We start from the raw sequence: 20,102 nt of genomic DNA, 5'->3' as shown, positions 1-20,102 counted from the left end.
CTGTAGCTTTCAAAACTATTGTCTTCACTGTTATGAGCAGTGAAAGAAACAGATGAGTGGACACAAAATTTAGCCTCTTATAGGACAAGTTCAAAGAAATAGTTATTTATATTGTATAATTGATCAAGCTTTTCCATAATAAAAATTAGTGTTTTCAACTTAAAGATGCAATAGTTACCTATGTAAAGCATTTAATATATATCACTGAACTCCAATTATATAAATAAAATCTGCTAATATATATATCTACTCTTTCTTGCACTTGTGTGTGTGTCTTGACTGGGCCCACCACAGGGTGAATAGACGGCCAGGTTCATTTAATACTCCAGCAGCCAGCACTAAGAAGCTTGGCTGCTCCAGAGCCTGGCAAGCCTTTAATTCTGGAGAAATGTCCATCATAAGACACTGATCACCAGCACACTCAGCATGCAAGGCTACATCAAAGTCATTCTGTGTGTCACCACGTGCACAGCAGGAAGCATCAAGACTTGTGTGATCCATTGCAGTCTCACTACCACACGGTTCACTGCAGCACTCATCTGATTTATGTTTTCGTTTTGGACATGACACTGCATTATGTTGCACATTTATATTTTGAGTGTTACCATGTGGCACTGTGTTCATACTACTTACACTGATCTCTGTTCTGTAGCCTTGGCTGGCAAGCTTCTTTCCAGCTCCAGCAATAATCCCTGTTCTTGTAGCACAATTTGAATTCTCGGCTTGGAAAGCAGACAGTGAACGGGCCGGTTCTGGCAAGTGCATCCCCAGCCCATTCAGCCACTCAACATCACCCACAACCAACTGGGCTCCATCTGGAGTGGTCATCCTGTAAAGGAAAATCAAATCTATTATCAATAAGCATGAGAATTGTCTTTTTTCTTGTTCTTCTTCTTCTATGTAAGAAGACCACTGGCCAAGGGCCACAAAAAAAATAATAAATAAATAAATAAATAAATAAATAAAAAAAAAGGCCCACCTGAGTGCCAGTCCCTAAAGCAAAATTGAACAGAATAATCAGATATTGGAGGATAAGTGTCTTGAAAACTCCCTCTTGAAAGAGTTCAACTCATAGGAAGTTGGAAATGTGGAAGCAAGCAGGGAGTTCCAGAGTCTACCTAAGAAAGAGATGAATGATTGAGAATACTGGTTAACTTTTGCATTTGAGAGATGGTCAGTTATTATCAATACAACACAAAATCACCAAATTATTACAATATGGAACTACCAGCAGTCTTAAACAATAACATGTTTAATTTTCCAGTTAATACTCTCATTGGTGACCCACAAATATATTAATTTTCAATAAAATAGACATTAAGGAACTCATTCAACCTTGAACTAAAGTGAGTTCTCAACCTACTTGGAGTGAGGTATGGAGCGGGTGCCGATAATTTTTGTTGTGACGATATCGATGATGACCAGTGTGGAGGAGTACAGCACACTGCCCATAGTGAGCAGCAGTGCATATCTGTTTCCAAGGGCAAGTAACTTTTTTACTTTAATATTCAGAGATATATTATGCTCCAGTTTAAATGTCTCGATGTCAAACACACATAAATTGGCATGCTTTTCTTCTGCATCTTGCTTTATTATTCCAATGTATTTGCTACTGAACTGTAAACCAGGAGTGAAAAAGTTTGTATGTCCCTCATTTAGACTTATTTTAAAATTGTCTGATATCTTTTCAATCACTCCGTAAGGTTTGGGTGATGAAGCAGAACTGCCAGCACCTTTTTCTGGCACATTACACTCACAATCTCGTTTCACAATTGAGGGCCACGATATTTTCTTGACATTTTCTCGTGTCATATAAACAATATCGTGCTTGGAGGTCAAAGATAAATCTGGTATGAGTATGACTCTCAAAACCCAGTGGTCTTGATTGGAAAGAGACTTGACTTGTACCCCTGCAGATAAGGACCATAATTTGAGGCATTCATCTGCACCCCCACTCACTAAAAGATCCAGTTCCTCAGAAAAGTCACAACTGAACACAGGACCTGCATGCATCTTGAATCTATTTTTGAAGTTATCATGATCTCGGGTATTAGAATGTTCCCACACTGTACATCGAGATTGGCTCATGCTACTCAGGTCCCAAGAGGTCAAGGTGCCTACAAAGTGACCACAAAGAAGCAGAGAATTGGGGTGAAACTTAATGCAGGACACAGCTCGCTCAACAGGAAATGTCATCACTGGAATATTCATATCTAGCTGCCAAATATTTATATAGTCCTCTTCTGATACTGAAATACAGAAAGGTCAAAGTTAAAGTCTATATGGGTGGTTGTGCATAATATAAAGCAGTAAAGTTAAAATGAATGACAATGAAAATACATGTTGCAAGACTGACTTGAAAACTTCTTACCAGTACATAGGAACCCATCTTGATAATCTACTGCTTTAACAGCCTTCTTGCAATTCTGGAGTTGCATGAAACGTTCTGAGAATGCTGTGCCATTCTTCAGTGACACCTGTTGCCGCAATGATGTTATGTATGCCTTATGCCAGTCAGCCCAGCCAGGAACTTTGCTCATGTTCACTCCTAACCTCCGACATTGCTTTAACCATACCTCATTAAGATTCATAATGATGCTGAAAAGAAAACATAATCACAGGGAATAAAGATATCATATAAGATTATTTATGCTACTAAATTAAAGATGCTCATAAATCCAGTTTCTTCAAGCTATATTTCACAGGGAAGAATAATCAAATCAGTATTACCTATGCCACATCTTTGACACCTGAGAGGCATGCAAGAGACTTGGACCATCCAAATACAAAAGAACTTCCAGCTGTAGCTCTGGAGGCAACAGAACCAGAAGGTCTGGAGTATCTTGTCCTTGTAAGTTGGTTACTAAACGCCACTTGACATAACTGAAAAAATATTTGTTTTCACTTTAATACTGCTTTGTCCAGAGCTCATTAAGATCTGCAATGATGCTGGAAGATAAACATAATCAGAAGTAATAGAGTTCATGTTAGGATATCTATGCTGCTAAATTAGTTCAGATGTTCATAAGATACAAGATTACTTAAGATGCTCAAGACAATCAGTTAGTCTTGAATGTATATTTGCATTCCCTAACCTAAAATACTGCTTTATCATTCATCCTACAAGCTTGTTCAAGGATGAAGGGATGTAGTCCTCTTGTAAAAAAAAAAATGCACCATGTATCAATATGTGTTTTGTGTTGTGAATTGCTAGAGTTTTGTGTGCCAAATGAGGATGACAGGTATTTTCCAGGTGAGTGTTGTCTCACCTTGCTGCAGCAGTAACAGATGGAAGCAGGAGGTTGAGCTGTACCTCTGGAGCACTGCTGGTGATGAGATCCACTATCAGCTGCTGCTGCTCCTGCACCCCCAATGCCTCCACCTGCTGCCTCACCTTCTCCATGCCAACACATCAATCACACCACCTGCAGGAAAACATCAAATATACCCACATCATAATTTAAAAACTTGCTGCTGCTAAGATTAATATTTTACCGTACAGTCTAGCCAACCCCTTTTTCTCAATCTCTTACATCAGGTACAGTGGCATCTGACAGGAAGAAGTCTACCATAATGCCACTTCTTAAGAAAAATTCATGTTACATTTCTCTCAATTACAGACCAATCAGCTTGGTATCAGTTTGCTGCAAAACATTGAAGAGAATCATAATGGATAATTTATATCAGTACCTTGAAACCAGACTGTCAATTTGACTTTAGATCTGGCAGAGCTATTGATGACCAGTTGTTACTTACATATGATGATGTGACTTGATGGTATGACTCAGGTTATATAGATGATATAGTAAAGTTTGATTTCTCCAAAGCTTTTGATGTTGTAAGTCATTCTGTATTAATCAAGAAAATACCTTAATTAGGCATCAGTGATTCTTTGCTTGACTGGATTGGAGATTTTCTTACTGATCTGGTGTTGTAACCAGTTGTGGAAAAGTGATGAGTGGACTTCCTGAAGGGCTGGTATTGGGACCACTCTTGTTTCTTATTTATGTCAATTTCTTACCATCCTATATATGTTGTAAGTGGAAACTTTTTTTGGAGATGACCTAAGACTATATCAGAGAATTTATCACAATCCCAATAACTCAATGGCAAGTGAAATCAATAGAGCTCAGTGAGACAAACACAACTGATCATAGCTGGGCACAATAGGAAAAAAAAATTTATCACAATAACCGATAATCGATAACAATAACCTTCTCAGCGATGATTGATAACTAATAGCTGGCGATAAATTTATCGCCTGATAACTGATAAATCAACAAATCCAAAATTCTGATACTAGTGATAATGATATTGATATTTTAAATAAAAAGTCAATAAATCCAGATCTTTATTTTTATATTTATCTTAGAAAACTGAAAAATTTTTGAAAAATTCAAATTCAGTGTTAATCCTGTCTCTTCACTAGTGAAAAGTAATGTTTTCAGTAAAATAACTACATTTGATTTTGAAAAATTGAAACTTCAACATGAATATGTTCCAAAAACCAAAATTATTGATTATTGCTACATTGGAACTAAAAGTATCAGCAATACCAATTAACTGATAACACAGGAAAAATAATTATTGGATAGCCAATAACCCAATATTATTACTGCGATAAATTATTGCGACAATGCCCACCTGTACAATTAATACTGTTGCCATGTCTTGGGCCTTCATCTCAACTAAACAAAATGTTATCCTTCATTGTCAAAGAGGTGTCACCTCTTGGCATAATGTTGGCTCTCTCCAAAGACATAATTTACATAGTAATGACCTGAACATTGTTGACTGTCACAAAGACATTTAAGGCATTTATGGTGATAGCACTATACAAATCAGGTTAACAGTTTATAAAGATGCTCCACTAATTACCAACTTATTACAGTCTATCTTATGTTGCTCCCAGAATTTTATGGTATCTACACATAAGAGCTGTGCTTGAATATGGATCTTGTACATGGAACACTAGTTATGTTTGTGACCTGCAGCTACAGGAGTCTGTGCAGCATAAATGGACAAAATAAATTGATGGTCTTACAGATCTAACCTACAGTCAACATTTGACACACTTAGATCTGTACTCTGTGAAAGAGAGATTATTGACAACTGACTTCATAAAGGTCTCCTTGTAGACTGAGGGAAATATTCCACCATCAATGCAGTATTTCACCTTCTGATTTCTTCCAATTGGCTTCCTAGTCTCACACTAGAGGACACAAATATAAGCTTGGTAAAATCCACTGTTTATTACTGTGGAAAATTCTTTAGTATATGATGTACCAATTACTAAAACTCACTGCTAGATGAGGTCACCATGATGGATTCACTGATTTTCTTTATGGGGGAGGGGGCGTTTACATGATAATTTAGGAGTTGCACTATACTATTACAATGAATAACACCGCCTTGGTATGAGACATTTATTCACTGAAAATATCTAGTAATCAAACACCATAATTATTTTCCATCTTTGCTTATGGCACACAACTCAGTCTCCTTGTAGACTGGCATGCCAGCAAATATGGACTGTCCTTAATCTTGTAGACTGGCGTGCCAGCAAATATGGATTGTCCTTAATCTTGTAGACTAGCGTGCCAGCAAATATAGGCTGTCCTTAATCTTGTAGGCTAGCGTGCCAGCAAATATGGGCTGTCCTTAATCTTGTAGACTGGCATGCTGGCAAATATGGACTGTCCTTAATATATGATTAAAGTGGCCTTACCATGACCATCCTGATTGCAATGTATGGGGCAGCCTAACCAGACCAGGTAAGTGAGCAAACATCAGCCACACTGGAGACACCAGAAATAATACAGAGTAACCTTACCAATAACAGCTCCCTGTGGAGCAGATAAATTATGCACATATGGTGATAAATACTCACTGTACAACATGTGAGTGGGGATTTTGTTTTGTGGTCACACCTGGTTACATTACAGTGACATGATCCGTCTTGTGCTACATGACAATATCTAAGTCCTTGCTGATGAGGCTCGTTTGGAGGGATACAGTGTAGTGTGTGTGTTGGTATGCTGGTTTCCAGTATGGAGTGGTGCATGCTCTCTTGTATCTCATTTATTCAGCTAATGAGAGCTCTCCTTTTAATGATGTATTGGAACATCATCAAATGTCTTTTACTTCCAGCCAATAAGTCAATTTTTTTTGGCCAATCACCATGTGTATATGTGGTGGACACAGTGCTTTGCTGAAATCAATCAAGTACTGAGGAAGAGGAGGTGGACCAACCACACCCAGGGCCTTCCACCTCTTATTAAGGTATACGGTTTGGTTACATTAGGTTAGATTAGTGTCCTTAAGGGGTGGTCCAGTGGTTTGGTTAAGTTAAATTAGGTTACAAATTCCCCAAATTTTCAAAATATGGCATATCTTCCTAAGATATTTTAAGGATATTTAAATCTAGCTTCCCCCACCCTAAAACCTTGCATTCTCACCAGGTTCCCAAGCTTGCTGGGGAAGGAAGAGAAAAAGAAGTTAGGATGTATTGTGTTAAACTGCAAATTTGCCGGTTAGGATGGGCCTGGATAGTGTATGGGGGATGGCAAATATTTTCCGTTTATTGACTATTGTTTGGATATTTTCTAACCTAACCTAACTTAACCTAATGAAAATAGTGTAAAAAATACCAGCAAAGAGATGCTTTGACATTTCATTTCATAACTGCCGCAGGTACAGTACCATGCACCAAGTTTTACTAATCATATTGACCAACATCAGGCATCATTTTGACCCAGAATGTCTTAACCAGGCTACAGGATATTATTATATGACTGTTCTTTAAATGTAACGACCATTAACCAAAAATAACCAATGCGTCTCCCAGTCTCTTTCCTTCGGAAAAAAAAAAAAATCGATCCTATATGATAACTTTTATTCAACTGACAATATCACAAGATCTGGAACACCAGCAGTTCGCTTCTAAATAGCACAAACTTCAAGGACCAAGTGGTTAAGGCTGCTGCGATCTCTGTGAGGACACATTGCCAATGTATGACACTTTTTCCTTGGGCAGATCGCCAGTCAACTCCGCTGGTCTGTTTTTCAGTGGTCAAGTGGGAGGAGCTCCAAGGAGCTAAAATTCTAAGACCTTGTGAGAACTGACGACATCTCTATTCATTGCACTAACAATAAAATAATAAAGGCAATACAGAGCTGGGTAAAATTATGTATAAGTGTCTGGAAATTAGTATACTAAGTAAACTAAGGTTATTTCCATAATCCGTCATTGCATTACTCCCTGGAGTTGGCGGACCACTGATGGAATAATTACCTTTTTGCTTCACATCCACCACTCGCTGGTTAACTCATCTAAACTATAAAGAATATACTTGCAATTACCTTACTGATTCTCGAACATATATATGTGTTCTGGAGTATTGCCCATTAGAAAGTTCACTCTCTTGAAAGTTCTTCTACACTGTTAAAATTTCTCTCTCTCTCTCTCTCTCTCTCTCTCTCAAGTAAACAAACTGCATTAATAACAAAGATCACCAAGACGACAACACCGACCAGTGACGTCATTTTCAGGCATGAAAATCAGCACAGACAAACTATGAAAGTCACAACCATATCAAATCAACAGCTGTTATTACTAATACTGATGTAATTAATATCAATACTAATAGTTAACTATACCATTTTTTTCCCAATTATTGAACAAAAGTATACTACATGACCCCTCTTGAAAAATAAATAAAATACATGAATAAATAAATCAATGAAGAAATTAATAATAGGATTTATCATAGATGGTTAAACAGATATGCCTTAGCTTAGTCTCATGAGGCAATATTATCTAGGTTTGCTATCACACCCTGCTAGAATATAAATTACCATGAGTAGAATAGATAGCAAGCTATTGTCATAATCATTTATTTATTTCAAAATCGGTTAAGTTTTGCTGTCCTATTCTTCCATATGAAAGTAAGCAGGTGTCCCCCCAATCATCTCTTGTCAATATACCTTGTTTCTGGAAACACGCGAGTTCTTGCTTACCTCTTACTACTACTTCCATTGCAGGTTCCATTACTGGCTAGTCTGTCGCAACCTCTTCACATCTGTTCTTCCCTTTCACGTCAATATAGTACAGGAGGAACATATTTTCAACCTATGATCTATAGAGTGGACACTTGTTAACGCATTTACTCCCACTGTGCTGTAGTAACCAATCAACTTGTAGCAAAACTGGATAATGAATCACGTAACAAAAAACCATTACTTTTATTATGAACAAGTTCACACTGCTATCGTCAGCCAAAAATACAGACATTTACAAAGGCTGTGTGTGGCCTGGCCAGCTCCACAAGGGCTTTACAGATTATGCCACAGCAGCGCCACCAGGACCCTCACGCAACAACACTTGGGTCACCTAGCGCATCTACAGCGCGAGGGCCAACAATGTAATACAGTGATGCGAGAGCTGGCCACCACACTTTACCGTGGCCACACTCTGTAACTTAACCAGGAGACTGTCTCAGGGGGGAGGAGAGGTGGAGGGGAGCAGGTTGCAAGAAGGAAAATTAAGATAAGACAAGATCAGCGTACGGGACCTGGTATGAGTGCGGATTAGAAATTATTTTTCCCTTCAGAAAAATATCTTTCCCGTGTCCGACACCGAGGTCACTGCCACGACCTTATCAACGAAATTTAATGAAATAGCATGGGGGCAAATACACAGTAGGTTACATTATAATTTAAAATAAAACTGCTTGTAAGTATAGTCGAGTACATGATTATAATGCAAGGCAGGCCTTTAAATAAAACTAGGCACCACAGCTTTAAGACTACAATCTTAAAAAAATAAATAAATAAATAAATAAATAATAATAATAATAATAATAATAATAATAATAATAATAATAATAATAATAATAATAATAATAAACAAACTGGACTCAAAAGAAAAACTACTGATGGTGAGCTCTCCTCTGGTAATTCTTGAAAGAGAATTAATGATGTATATTTCTGTGGCCTACTTCACACTGATGGACAGGTCAAGACTGGGGTCCTTGACTCACTAACACCCTCATGTTCCAGCCACACAAAATGAACTCAAGCCACTGCTGAAATTTCAACATCTCAAGTTCTTCTAGCAAACATGAGGGTAGCAGTCAAGCCAGTTTTCTCTGAACAAGTAATCTGAAAGCCAGGATTACTACTTCAGAGTGAAGAAAAAGCCTTGAAAAAATATATAGGAGAGGAGCCATCTTGTCCAGTCTTGCATCAAAGTTTAGAAAAAGTGAAGACTTTGCAATTCAAAATACACAAGACATTAGATCTTACAATACACACTGAGACCAAAATGCTGAGCTCAATTTTTTATAGCTGAAATTTTCATGAATTTAACACATTCATTCTGGGTTAAATAGTATATAAACTCAACACACTATCAAATAAACATGCACATAAGCAATGATATTTTTTTGTGAAAATGCTAAAAACATTTCTAATTGGTTCATAGAAGTGCATAATCCATGTAATTCATTCTATCTGACAGAATTAAAATTTCAAATAAAAAGGCACCAAATCCGTACTAGATGCAGTGCTGCATAATGTACCTCCTCCACACGACTCTGGGACCTTCCCTGGGAACCCCACACATTAAGATGGCACTCACCAAGTGCCAAGTCAAGGAAGCTTACCAGAGTTGGCCAGCTTGTGTCTCCACATTAAAACCTTCAATGAATCCATATACAGCAGCTTACAAGTTTTTCAACCTGGTGGCATTAAATGATATATAACTTTCACCTTTGTCTCTAATTTGATTGATAAATGTCTAGAGGAACACAAATGGGTACATTCTACTACAAAATGTCTTGATGGCTTGAAAACATAGCTGAAAATCTAGTGATTAAAAAAATGTTTGCCTCCAAATGCTATAGAGTCGGGACTAATACAAAGTAAAACTGTTCTTGGCATACTGGAATGCCTCGTGCCATGGTTTTATCTTTGTGCAGTAAGCTTAGTCTGTGGTGGCTCACCTCCAACCCTGGCATAACTGAAAACACTCAGACCTTGTTAATTCAACCCAGTATAATGCCTGACAAGATCTTAGTTTATTTTTCTATCCTTCACAAAGCCTTCCCTGACTTTCCTATTTCTATCCTTATTCCCTGAGGCTAGAAAAAACAAGGTTTGACTGTAGACATTAAGAAAATAAATAACACTCATAACTTTTACACGGGCAGACATTCCATACACCCTTAGGGAGAAGGAAAGGATGTTAGTGGCTGGCAATGCATGGCCAATAGTCACAGCCATGATAGATTCATCCTCAGAGCAGAGGCAGAATAAGCTACCCTCAGCTTATTCTCATGTGCCATACAGTGGTTCCAACTTGAATGTTCAGAGATGGATCTTATTCACAGTGAATTTTAATTGTATGAATGAAACCCTATGAACAGATCACCACAGAAGTGCAAACACTAAGCCATGTCCACTAATGGCCACATTTTGATGAATGCCACTCTATGAATCTATCTACATATTGTCATGGAGAAAAAAAATAAATAAATAAAAATAAAAAATACATAAATAAATAAGTAAAAAAATTGACAAATTGTTATGAAGATTGCCACTGTTACCCAATTTGTAAAGCTAAGTCTAGATTGAAGCCGCACTTTACAAGAAATCAGGAAAGCTGCTGTATGTTTCTATGGCCAAGAAAACTTGCCATTTTGAGTTTGAAAACAAATGATGAGCATCCCTTACAATTTTCCCAGATCAGTGCAACACTGCACAGTTTCACAGTTTTAAGTCATCAGTGGTTATAGACATTTACACCATGTAGGAACTAACACTAACACTTTCATATTCTTGATGGTTCAATGTAAAAAGCTGAATACTGAAGACATTTATAAACAAAAATAGGCATTTCAGTGAAATGTAAACTGCAAGCAAAATGTTACACATACAAATTTGTAGACTACAGGATAACAATATGGCAAGATGGCCTGTAAGGGAGGTGGTTATGATATCTGTATGAATAATAAAAATCATAGGATTAGAATCCACATGAATAAACAGAATCGTATGAAAAATTATATAATAAAACCTGCTGAAGTGTCACAGACATGCTTCAGGGATCACTGTTCTTTGTCCATAGCTCACTACAGAGTTGGACAGAGTAAACAATAAAAAGGCTAAAATTCGAAGCGAGGATTAAATCTGATAATGTTCACTTCCATAACATAAGCCATATGAAGTAAGAAAATGTGGATTTGGAAGGAAATAACAGAATAGTCAACATAACTATAATACATGAACAATAGTTTGCCTGTTTTAGGAATGAAAAACTTGTCACTTATAAATTGTCCATTTCTTACATCAAATTCTTATTTTTCACACTCGTCTTCCTAACAGTACTACTTTCATCCACTTGTAAGTCTTTTACAAAACTAAAGATATCCCCATGTCTTTAAATTTGTGTAAATTTGTGATTCATCAATGAAACTAAAGGTCTACCTATACATGCCCAAGATATTCAGAACACTAAAGAAAGGGCATATCATGAATGCTGCATAATTACTACAATAAAATTCTTGATCTCCAATGCAAACACACACACACACACACACACACACACACACACACACACACACACACACACACACACACACACACACACACACACACTATACACATTAAAATGCATGGGAATTACACAAAAGATGGCCTGCCATGCAAACCATTACTCATTTGCAGTCTGCCTAAATACTGTCCACTTCATCTTTTACTCATTATGCAATATCAGCAGAAGTCATTCTGCAAATTACTTAAAAAGATCTACGAGTGTGAGATATGCTTTCGGCAATCTGGCACGTTCCAGTGAAACAAACCTGACTGGACTAACCCAACAAACTCACTCAACTCCACGTCACTTGCAGACCACTATGTACTGCTGACATTACATTTAAGGCTTGGCGATCTTGAGGCATGAGGTTTGGTGTGATGTTACATCCAGACATTCCTTTAAAAGTTTTGTCTTTTGAAATTCAAGGAATAAGAACCTCACACAGGTGTGGACTGAAGGAGCTCCAGGGAACCACCCCCCTCCCCAAATGACTACATGATCATCAGTAACATCCTTCACTCGTGGCAACATCCCCATGATATTCTTTCATCTCTTTATAGTATTGAGAGAAAGGGGCATCAACACATCAGAACAAAACACAATTGTATTAGTAGATAATCCCTATTCACAAACAGAGGGAGGATATGCATTTCTATTGCCAATGCTATCTGGAATATAGTTCCCCCAACCATATATTTTTTTGACATCACTTCCCGTACACTGAGTTTCCACAAATGGCATTTCATACACAAGTTTCCATACATGGCAATAATAATAATAATAATAATAATAATAATAATAAAAATAATAATAATAATAATAATAATAATAATAATAATAATGACAATTTCCATTTACCTCAGCATCCTGTATAATGTTTGGACAGCAGTAGCTTTACAGGTAAACAAACCCTTAACTGATTGATAAAATGAAAGTAATGATGCAAATACAAAATAAAAAACAAGTCTACAAAATGATTACCATGGCATCAACAAAGTGTGATGTATGTCAAGGTGCCACAACAGTGTGCTCTCCTCCTTACCCTTACTGTACGCAGCATGCACCAGTCTTATGGCCATTCTTTAGCCTGAGTCGAGACTTGGGACGGTACTTCTCCAGGTAGGCCAGCTGCTTGGCATTGATGGCTCCTCGTCTCTTCCTGCAAATTATGAAGTAAAGGACGTGTATTGCATAAGTACAAATATTTCACATTCTGAGATACCTAACACATTAATAAATATTTTCAGTGTAGGGCAGTAAAGAAGTGGAAGCTGAGCTAGAGAGATGGAGATAAACACCAGAGAACAGAAGACCGAGAGTGAGCAGATCCAAGACTAAGCACCCGTGTTTCAAAAGAGATGACCAGGAAACAATAAGGCTGTAGAATGTTGAGATGGCAAAGGTTGATGAATTCAGATACTTGAAGTCAATGGTACAGAGGAATGGAGAGTGTGCTAGAGAGGTTAGGAAGAGAGTGCAGGCTGGACGGAAAGACTGGAGGATGGTGAAAGGAGTGGTATGTGACAGAAAGCTTTCTGCAAGAACAAAATGAAAAATATACAAAATGGTACCAAGGTCTGCCATGCTATATGGTATAGAAACTACCAATAACAGAGACAAGATGGAAGTAGTGAAATTGATGATGCTGTGGTATTCTCTTGGAATGACAAAAGGAGACAAAATAAAGAACAAACGCATCAGAGGGGCAACACATGTACATTGGTTTGGGGGCAAGGCAAGAGGCAAGATTAAGATGGTTCAGGCATGTCAGAAGGGATGAGGCATATGTGGGAAGGAGGATGCTGGAAATGACCTACCCAGCAAAAGGAAGAGAGGAAGACCAAGAGGAGATTTATGGATGCAGTGAAAGAAGACATGTAAGTGGTGGAAGTGACAGAGAAAGGCACAGAATACTGAGCATATTAGAGAAGGATGATCTACTGTGGTGAACTCTAATGGGAGCAGTCAAAAGGAAAAGGAAGATGTTCTAAATAATTAAAAATCTCTATATCAGGCAATGAAAATGTCTTACTGTCTGATAAGCTCCACAGCATCCTCATAGCGTTGTCCAAGCTCAATGAGAGCAACAGCCACCAGGACGGGAGCCCGGCCCAACCCTGCCACACAATGGACAGCAATGGTGCAGCCGGGTTCCTCACGGTGGCGGCGACGGAGAAGACCCAGCCATTCCTCCACCACCTGTGTGTTAATACTGCTTCAAAACCTGCTTCCTAAAGTAATCAAACAAAAGCATGTCACAGAAAACATCGTCCACCTCACACACAAACATGTTTACCTTACCAAATGAGGATTTTCTTATACAGAGGATGGCACAAAAAGAAATACATGAACAGAATCAATTTAATTCAGTAATGGTCAAAATCACAAGAGAACTCCATTACATAAAAGGATTTACCATTTTTAGTCATGAACTTCACAAGGAAAATTATCAATGAGCTAACCATGTCTCCAGACAACCCCTAAACACCAGACAGAGGAAGAATGAAGCCAGCCTCACCTCTGTTGGTGGGAATGTTCCATCATCAAACACCAGATCCATCACTGAAATCCCAGCCTTCTTGAGCTCGTCAGTCTTGTAGGTGGGTTCACACACCCGCACCACGTCATGCACCCCATGCTTCATCAGCTCCTAAGGGAGGAGAGGCACAGAGAGGTAATACGAGCTTACTGTCAAAAATGACACCTACTGCTTAAATGCCCCCTTAGTTTATGGGCCTTGGAAGCTTGTAATTTCAGGTTAGACTACTAATAAAAAGTCCAAGTGTTCTAAATACACTTACTGATGAAATATCTGATTACAACACAGGCAAATTTTCAACAATCATAACAAAGGAATAGAGTGGGGGGACTGGGTACCTATCCTGGACAAGTCATAGAAGGGGAATTTACTTTGAAATAAGCCCACAGGATCAATCACATAACAAGTCTCCTTGTTTCTTTGTTTCTACCATATAATCAATAGGAGAAACTCCTTTTTAAAAAACATAAAACAAACTCTACTTATTTATGTTTGTATTCTACATTATGCTTTCCTCTAATCACCTAAAGACAGGTTCACAACTACAGTTCATAACTGGCAAAGCTTATGAAAGTGTTATGTGGTCACTAGAAGGCACACTCGACATCATCAGCCAGTAAAGGTGCCATCACACTAACACATTTTCTGTCAACTCTGGTTTCCATCAACCTTTACCTCTTTCCATCATCTTTTACTGTCAGTGTCATCAAATGGAGGCAGTTGCCTTCACAGAAGAGGGCTGTCATCAACTTTTGTTGTCAAATGAAAATCCATTGTTTATAATATGAAGATATGCTAAATCTTATTTTTTTAAATAAATTGATTCATCAATTACATAAATTTTAAATAAAGAATATATAAATCCCTTAATTTCACATGTCATTACATTTAACTTGTGAATACATAACAACACACAGTGGCTTGCATGACTTGATAGATGTTTACACTTTTGGAAGGTCCCTGTTTCTCCACTCTTGGAAGCTGGATACCATTTTAACTCATTTGGCTCGATTACAATTTACAAAACTTGTAATGAAGTGCAGAACAGTGAGTGCCTGCCTGTGCATCAGAGGAGTGGCACTTGTGGAGAATTGGGGTGGCTGGGCCTGAGGCCTGTCAGTATGTGATGCCAGTTATGCATTTTCTTGCAGTGTTACCATGTTGGGCAGAAGAGACTAGTAGGCAGCAGCCAATGTAGCTATATATTATATATATATATATATAGAGAGAGAGAGAGAGAGAGAGAGAGAGAGAGAGAGAGAGAGAGAGAGAGAGAGAGAGAGAGAGAGAGAGAGAGAGAGAGAGAGAGAGAGAGAGAGAGAGAGAGAGAGAGAGAGAGAGAGAGAGAGAGAGAGAGAGAGAGAGAGAGAGAGGGGGGGGAGAGAGACAGGGGAGTAAGACAGAGAGCATGACTGGAGAACATCATATCAGGCAATGGTGTGCAGCACCTCAAAGGTGTGTACGCACACACGCATGCACACACACACACACACACACACACACACACACACACACACACACACACACACACACACACACACACACACACACAAATTTTGTGATCATTACTTGCCTGGAGTGTGTGTGGCAAAGCATAATAAATAAGGTGACCGGGAAATATTAGACAATGGTGTATAAAAATGCATAACCTGCCCAGTATGGCAGTATCCTCACTCAACATGGTAACACTGCATAACTGGCAACTCATACCAGCAGGCCGCAGGCCCAGCCACTGCAGCCAGCCCAGGACCCCAATTCTCCACGAGTGCCACAAGCCATGTTTGCTTACTGTTTACTGTTGACAAAGTGTAGATGAAAAGCTGTGCGTGTGTGATGGGGCATGCTCAAGAAATTCTCGACTTTCAAAAAGCTGACAAAGAGTTCATGAAAAATGTGCTAGTGTGATGGCACCTCAAGTTTCTGCAGCAGGACAAAGGCATCTCCCTGTGGTTGAAAGAGTTAAGTCGGACACCTTTTGTGCTAAATTATGAGGCTCTGACACATCCCAGCCTGGGATGCAGACCCCATGTCCTTTCAGCTGTGAGCTGACTCTATACAGCCTGTCAGCACTGTCTCTTGTCTTATGCTTCTCACAATCAAAACTGACATGTTTGGTTTGTGTGTTAGTAGATGCCTTGGGTGTCTGTGGTCAATGTTAATACTCCATAACATGAACAAAGAAAAGGAACAAAGAAGATGTCAGCCACCATCATTATTACTGTATGGTTTTCATCTAGGTTTATTTCTTCTCTTATTCTCTCTTTTCCACCACATCAGCTTTTATATCTACACTCAAAACACTAAGGATTCCAGACATCATTCGGATGAGTGGCAAAAGTTCTATATACTTTAAAGTAGGCTTGCCCTATTTTAACAGTAGTTGAAGTTTGAAACTTCAGCAAAATAAATAAGGAAAAAATATAGCTAACAGGTAACAAAGAAAATATATATAAATAAACTGAATAGAATATAAATAAATATCTATAAGCACAGATATCAAACTTTCACTGTTACATTTACATGTGCAAAAATACTATTAGTAGACAAAAAAAAAAAGTTGCAACAATTCCAAATAATTATTTCACTAACTTGACTTGTGGCACATCAATCAACAGAATACATGAAATCATTACAATGAACAATAATTAGATTCAACTCCATCTCTAGCTTCAATATTTCAATCTAACCTCGGAATAGATTGCAACTGATGCATCCACAAAAAACTACATATTCATAACACACCTGTTAAATAGAGCAGCATTTCATTAAACTAGAGGACAGAAAGGCATTGGTTCTCACCTCAATGTACGACTGCATAGTGGCATCTGTTGGTCGATCGGTGATAAGGAAGCGCATGTTCTTGTATTCAATCTCGGAGGGGGCGGGTCGGATGCTCTTGGATCTCATGTTTGCACTGTTTGCACTCATAACGCTCGTACGAAAAAAAAAGAACAAGGGTTATGCGTAGACTCTTGCAGATACTATGGAGAGGCAAGTTGCTTTCTTCTGGAGATGTCTGGAAGTACTGCTTGCTACTGAGTGATGCAGGAAGGTGATGGCAATCCCAGAGCAGGATGGCACCTTCCACCAAGAGTGGGGAGAGAGGTCTCACTGACTTGTATGGTTGTGTGAGATCTTGATAATTACAAATATATATATATGTATATATTTATATACTTTTATATGTGTACTTCGTATTTATAAAAAAAGGCAGTTATCAGATATTATACACCGTTCTGCAATCACGCTATATACATTCAACTGGAACACACGCACTTTGGCTCTTCATGGATAGAAACTGAATGGTAAAAAGCCTGCTGAGGATGGAGCTAGTGAAGGAAGGGGGCTGCCTGGATACAGCTTCAGGGTTGGATGGGGCGAGGGAGCAACTCTCCAGCCTCCTCCACCAATGCCGATAATCTCCAATTTTGATTTCGCCAAAAAATACTGCCAGGATGGCTTGTGTCCTCTCCTGCAGGACTTGGGACAGGAAGCCCCTAAAGCAGAAGGGCAGTAATGGTGATGGAGATGAGGATGGTGACGATGACTGTGGTGGCGGTGGCGATGATGGTGGTGATGGTGGTGGTGGCAGCAGCCGCAGTAACAGAGACAACGCAGCCACTGGGGACCCCACTCACTTTCGTGCCTTCACTTTACCCCATTCCAAGTTCAGTCTCCCACTATTCACACACTGACACACAAATAATTCACATATATATTGGCATACGATGCAGGCTTTTAATTCTTCTTTTCACTTATTTGATGTGATATTGTGCCTTGCAGAATTCGCCAGAGCCCTTCAGTAGCTCCATAAGTGTGTAGCCTCGCCCACTGGACAGCTGCAATGAAAGATAAAAATCAATAATCTCTCCTTCCCACTTTGATGTGTTGAGTAATGCAAACTTTTAAATTCTACCTATCTAATTACAACATAACTGGCTGATTTCTCGTATATATATATATATATATATATATATATATATATATATATATATATATATATATATATATATATATACACACACACACACACACACACACAATAAAAACTATGTATGAATACATATACAATGAATATGCTCTAATATTTACAGTAAGTACTTTGTTCTGCTCATGTAACTCAGTCCATTTGGTCAGTAACACATATACACATTATAGGCATGGTAAGACATTAACTTTCTCAGCAAAATTATCTTCTACTGCAGGTGCTGATACGGCTGGCATACATAAATCAGGGTTAAGACTGCAACCTACCTTGAACATCTGCTTTTGAGTTAACAAAGAAAAATACCAAGTGCAGCAAAATTTCTTGAAAGACTCAACATATGTTACATGTAGTTAAAATACCTACAGCAATACTGTAAAGAAATAATACAGAACATTCTTAGAAGCACAAGAAAAATACTTATGATGCCATCCACTCACAAATTAACATCACATCCATAAGCATGTCTCAACAACCACCCCATAAACCCCAGGATAGAAACAGTTCACCCCAACAGTCCCAGTGAGGAGTACATACAGAACCCAACACCGTAAGTAATAAGGGTCAATCCCCTGACCCTGAGAATCCAAGGCTACTTCTTGCACCACCACACAAAAGGAGCAACAGTGCCCTTCTTACAAATCCTCCCATGGCAGGTGTGAAGCCGTCAGATCCTTCCCCGGGACCATATGGGGGACAAGGAGAGCCAGAAAGAAGGCCAGGAGAGATACGAGACCTCACAGGAAACCTAAGTTAATACCCAGACAAAGACTAGACACCCCAAGGCCACAGGAGGTGTGCACCCAACACTTCACCAAACCCAACTCACACCTCACAACTCCCACCTCGTCCCCGTGTAGGTTAACACTGCAAAGACACTGTCTCAGCCACGCTACGGAGCCAAAAAGATGAGACTTATGCAGGAAGGGCTGGAGACATAACAATTCTCCGAGGGATCAAGTGGCGTGTCAGCTGAGAACGCCTAAGTATGGCTGCCACTCCTCGCCTCTCCTCCTCCTACCTCCACTGAGCCCTCTCAACTCGCTCTTGCCTTCATTCCACACACCTAAAGGACCCGAAATATCATCCACATCACATATATTTCGCTACTGAACCCCATAGGCATACAGAAGGAGCTGAATTATCGAAGAATGTACTAAAGGAGGCCTATCTCAGCGCCCCGTTTGGTCCCTCCCCCGCCCACACCCCTCACAACACCCCCGCCTACTCCAGCCCCACCTCCCACTTTACTCCCCCTACAACTCTCCAGCTTTCCGTAGGCCAACATAAACTGGGGAAGGTACAGTGGAGTACCAGGGTATGAAATAAGGAGGCCAGGGAGTGTTCAGCCATTGCTCGGCCTTCCCTCACATTCTCAGATCTCACTCTCTCTCACCTGTGCGTTGTTGTTGCCGCAGTATTTAAATTTCATGTTTCAATTCACTTCCTGGACACAGAAGAAGGCGCGTCGTACAAATTTTATCAAAGGTGATGCATTGGCTTTGCATCAGTTGTGAGAGGAAGGGTGTATGTGCAGGGCAGCGCTAGGAGGCACACAGGGCTCAGCACACCGTGACCCGCCGCGCATGCGTCGCCCGCACCTGCCTTTGCCACGCTCTTATTTTCGCGAATGCCTTATTTCATGCTCTAATTCAAAAATGTGTATATAGTAAGTATCAGGTGGTAAGATATGGTTCATCCGTATGGTTTTATATTGTTTTCGTGGCTTTATAAGTAGTTTTGGTGCTGTTTTAGCGCGCTATCCAGGACTTTCTAATGCCGTGGACGCATGCGCAAAGCCAGGTCATGACGAAATGTGGTTTAAGACTAAACGTAAGAGAAACTTGATCACCGAAAGTCATTCTTGCCTCTAAATTATGAAATTAAGGTTATCTATCGGGGAACGTTCAACTACATCACATTAACTAGCAATTACGTCAGCAGTGATAAGATGTTGAGGGAAGTATGTCGCTTAAATTGTA

General features: G+C 39.2%; 2 protein-coding genes across 4 annotated transcripts; both read right to left on the bottom strand.

The window, feature by feature from the left end:
• Window positions 1-102: 102 nt before the first annotated feature.
• Window positions 103-7,522, bottom strand: LOC135106476 (F-box/WD repeat-containing protein 2-like). Of its 3 annotated transcripts, XM_064015508.1 has the most exons (7): window positions 7,363-7,522; window positions 3,270-3,425; window positions 2,731-2,883; window positions 2,372-2,598; window positions 1,364-2,249; window positions 634-829; window positions 240-380 (listed from the first exon to the last, which is right to left on the bottom strand). In XM_064015508.1, exons 2-7 carry the CDS (start codon window positions 3,401-3,403, stop codon window positions 375-377), a joined length of 1,602 nt encoding a protein of 533 aa, XP_063871578.1. In that variant the 5' UTR covers window positions 3,404-3,425; window positions 7,363-7,522; the 3' UTR covers window positions 240-374. The 3 variants fall into 3 exon arrangements, with proteins under 3 accessions (XP_063871575.1, XP_063871577.1, XP_063871578.1); XM_064015505.1 differs by having other exon boundaries at window positions 103-829; XM_064015507.1 differs by lacking the exon at window positions 7,363-7,522 and adding an exon at window positions 3,757-3,846 and having other exon boundaries at window positions 103-829.
• A 707-nt stretch (window positions 7,523-8,229) lies between these two features.
• Window positions 8,230-19,702, bottom strand: LOC135106475 (PRL-1 phosphatase-like). Its single transcript, XM_064015504.1, has 5 exons — window positions 19,517-19,702; window positions 16,935-17,974; window positions 14,115-14,246; window positions 13,629-13,795; window positions 8,230-12,755 (listed from the first exon to the last, which is right to left on the bottom strand). The coding sequence occupies exons 2-5, from the start codon at window positions 17,061-17,063 to the stop codon at window positions 12,641-12,643; spliced, it is 543 nt and encodes a 180-aa protein (XP_063871574.1). The 5' UTR covers window positions 17,064-17,974; window positions 19,517-19,702; the 3' UTR covers window positions 8,230-12,640.
• Between the last annotated feature and the right edge of the window lie 400 nt (window positions 19,703-20,102).

The sequence above is a fragment of the Scylla paramamosain genome, chromosome 13 (genome assembly GCF_035594125.1).
Source record: "Scylla paramamosain isolate STU-SP2022 chromosome 13, ASM3559412v1, whole genome shotgun sequence".
Taxonomy (NCBI): Eukaryota; Metazoa; Arthropoda; class Malacostraca; order Decapoda; family Portunidae; genus Scylla; species Scylla paramamosain.
Note: the sequence above shows the minus strand (reverse complement) of the source record. Positions and strands in the feature narration are given on the sequence as shown.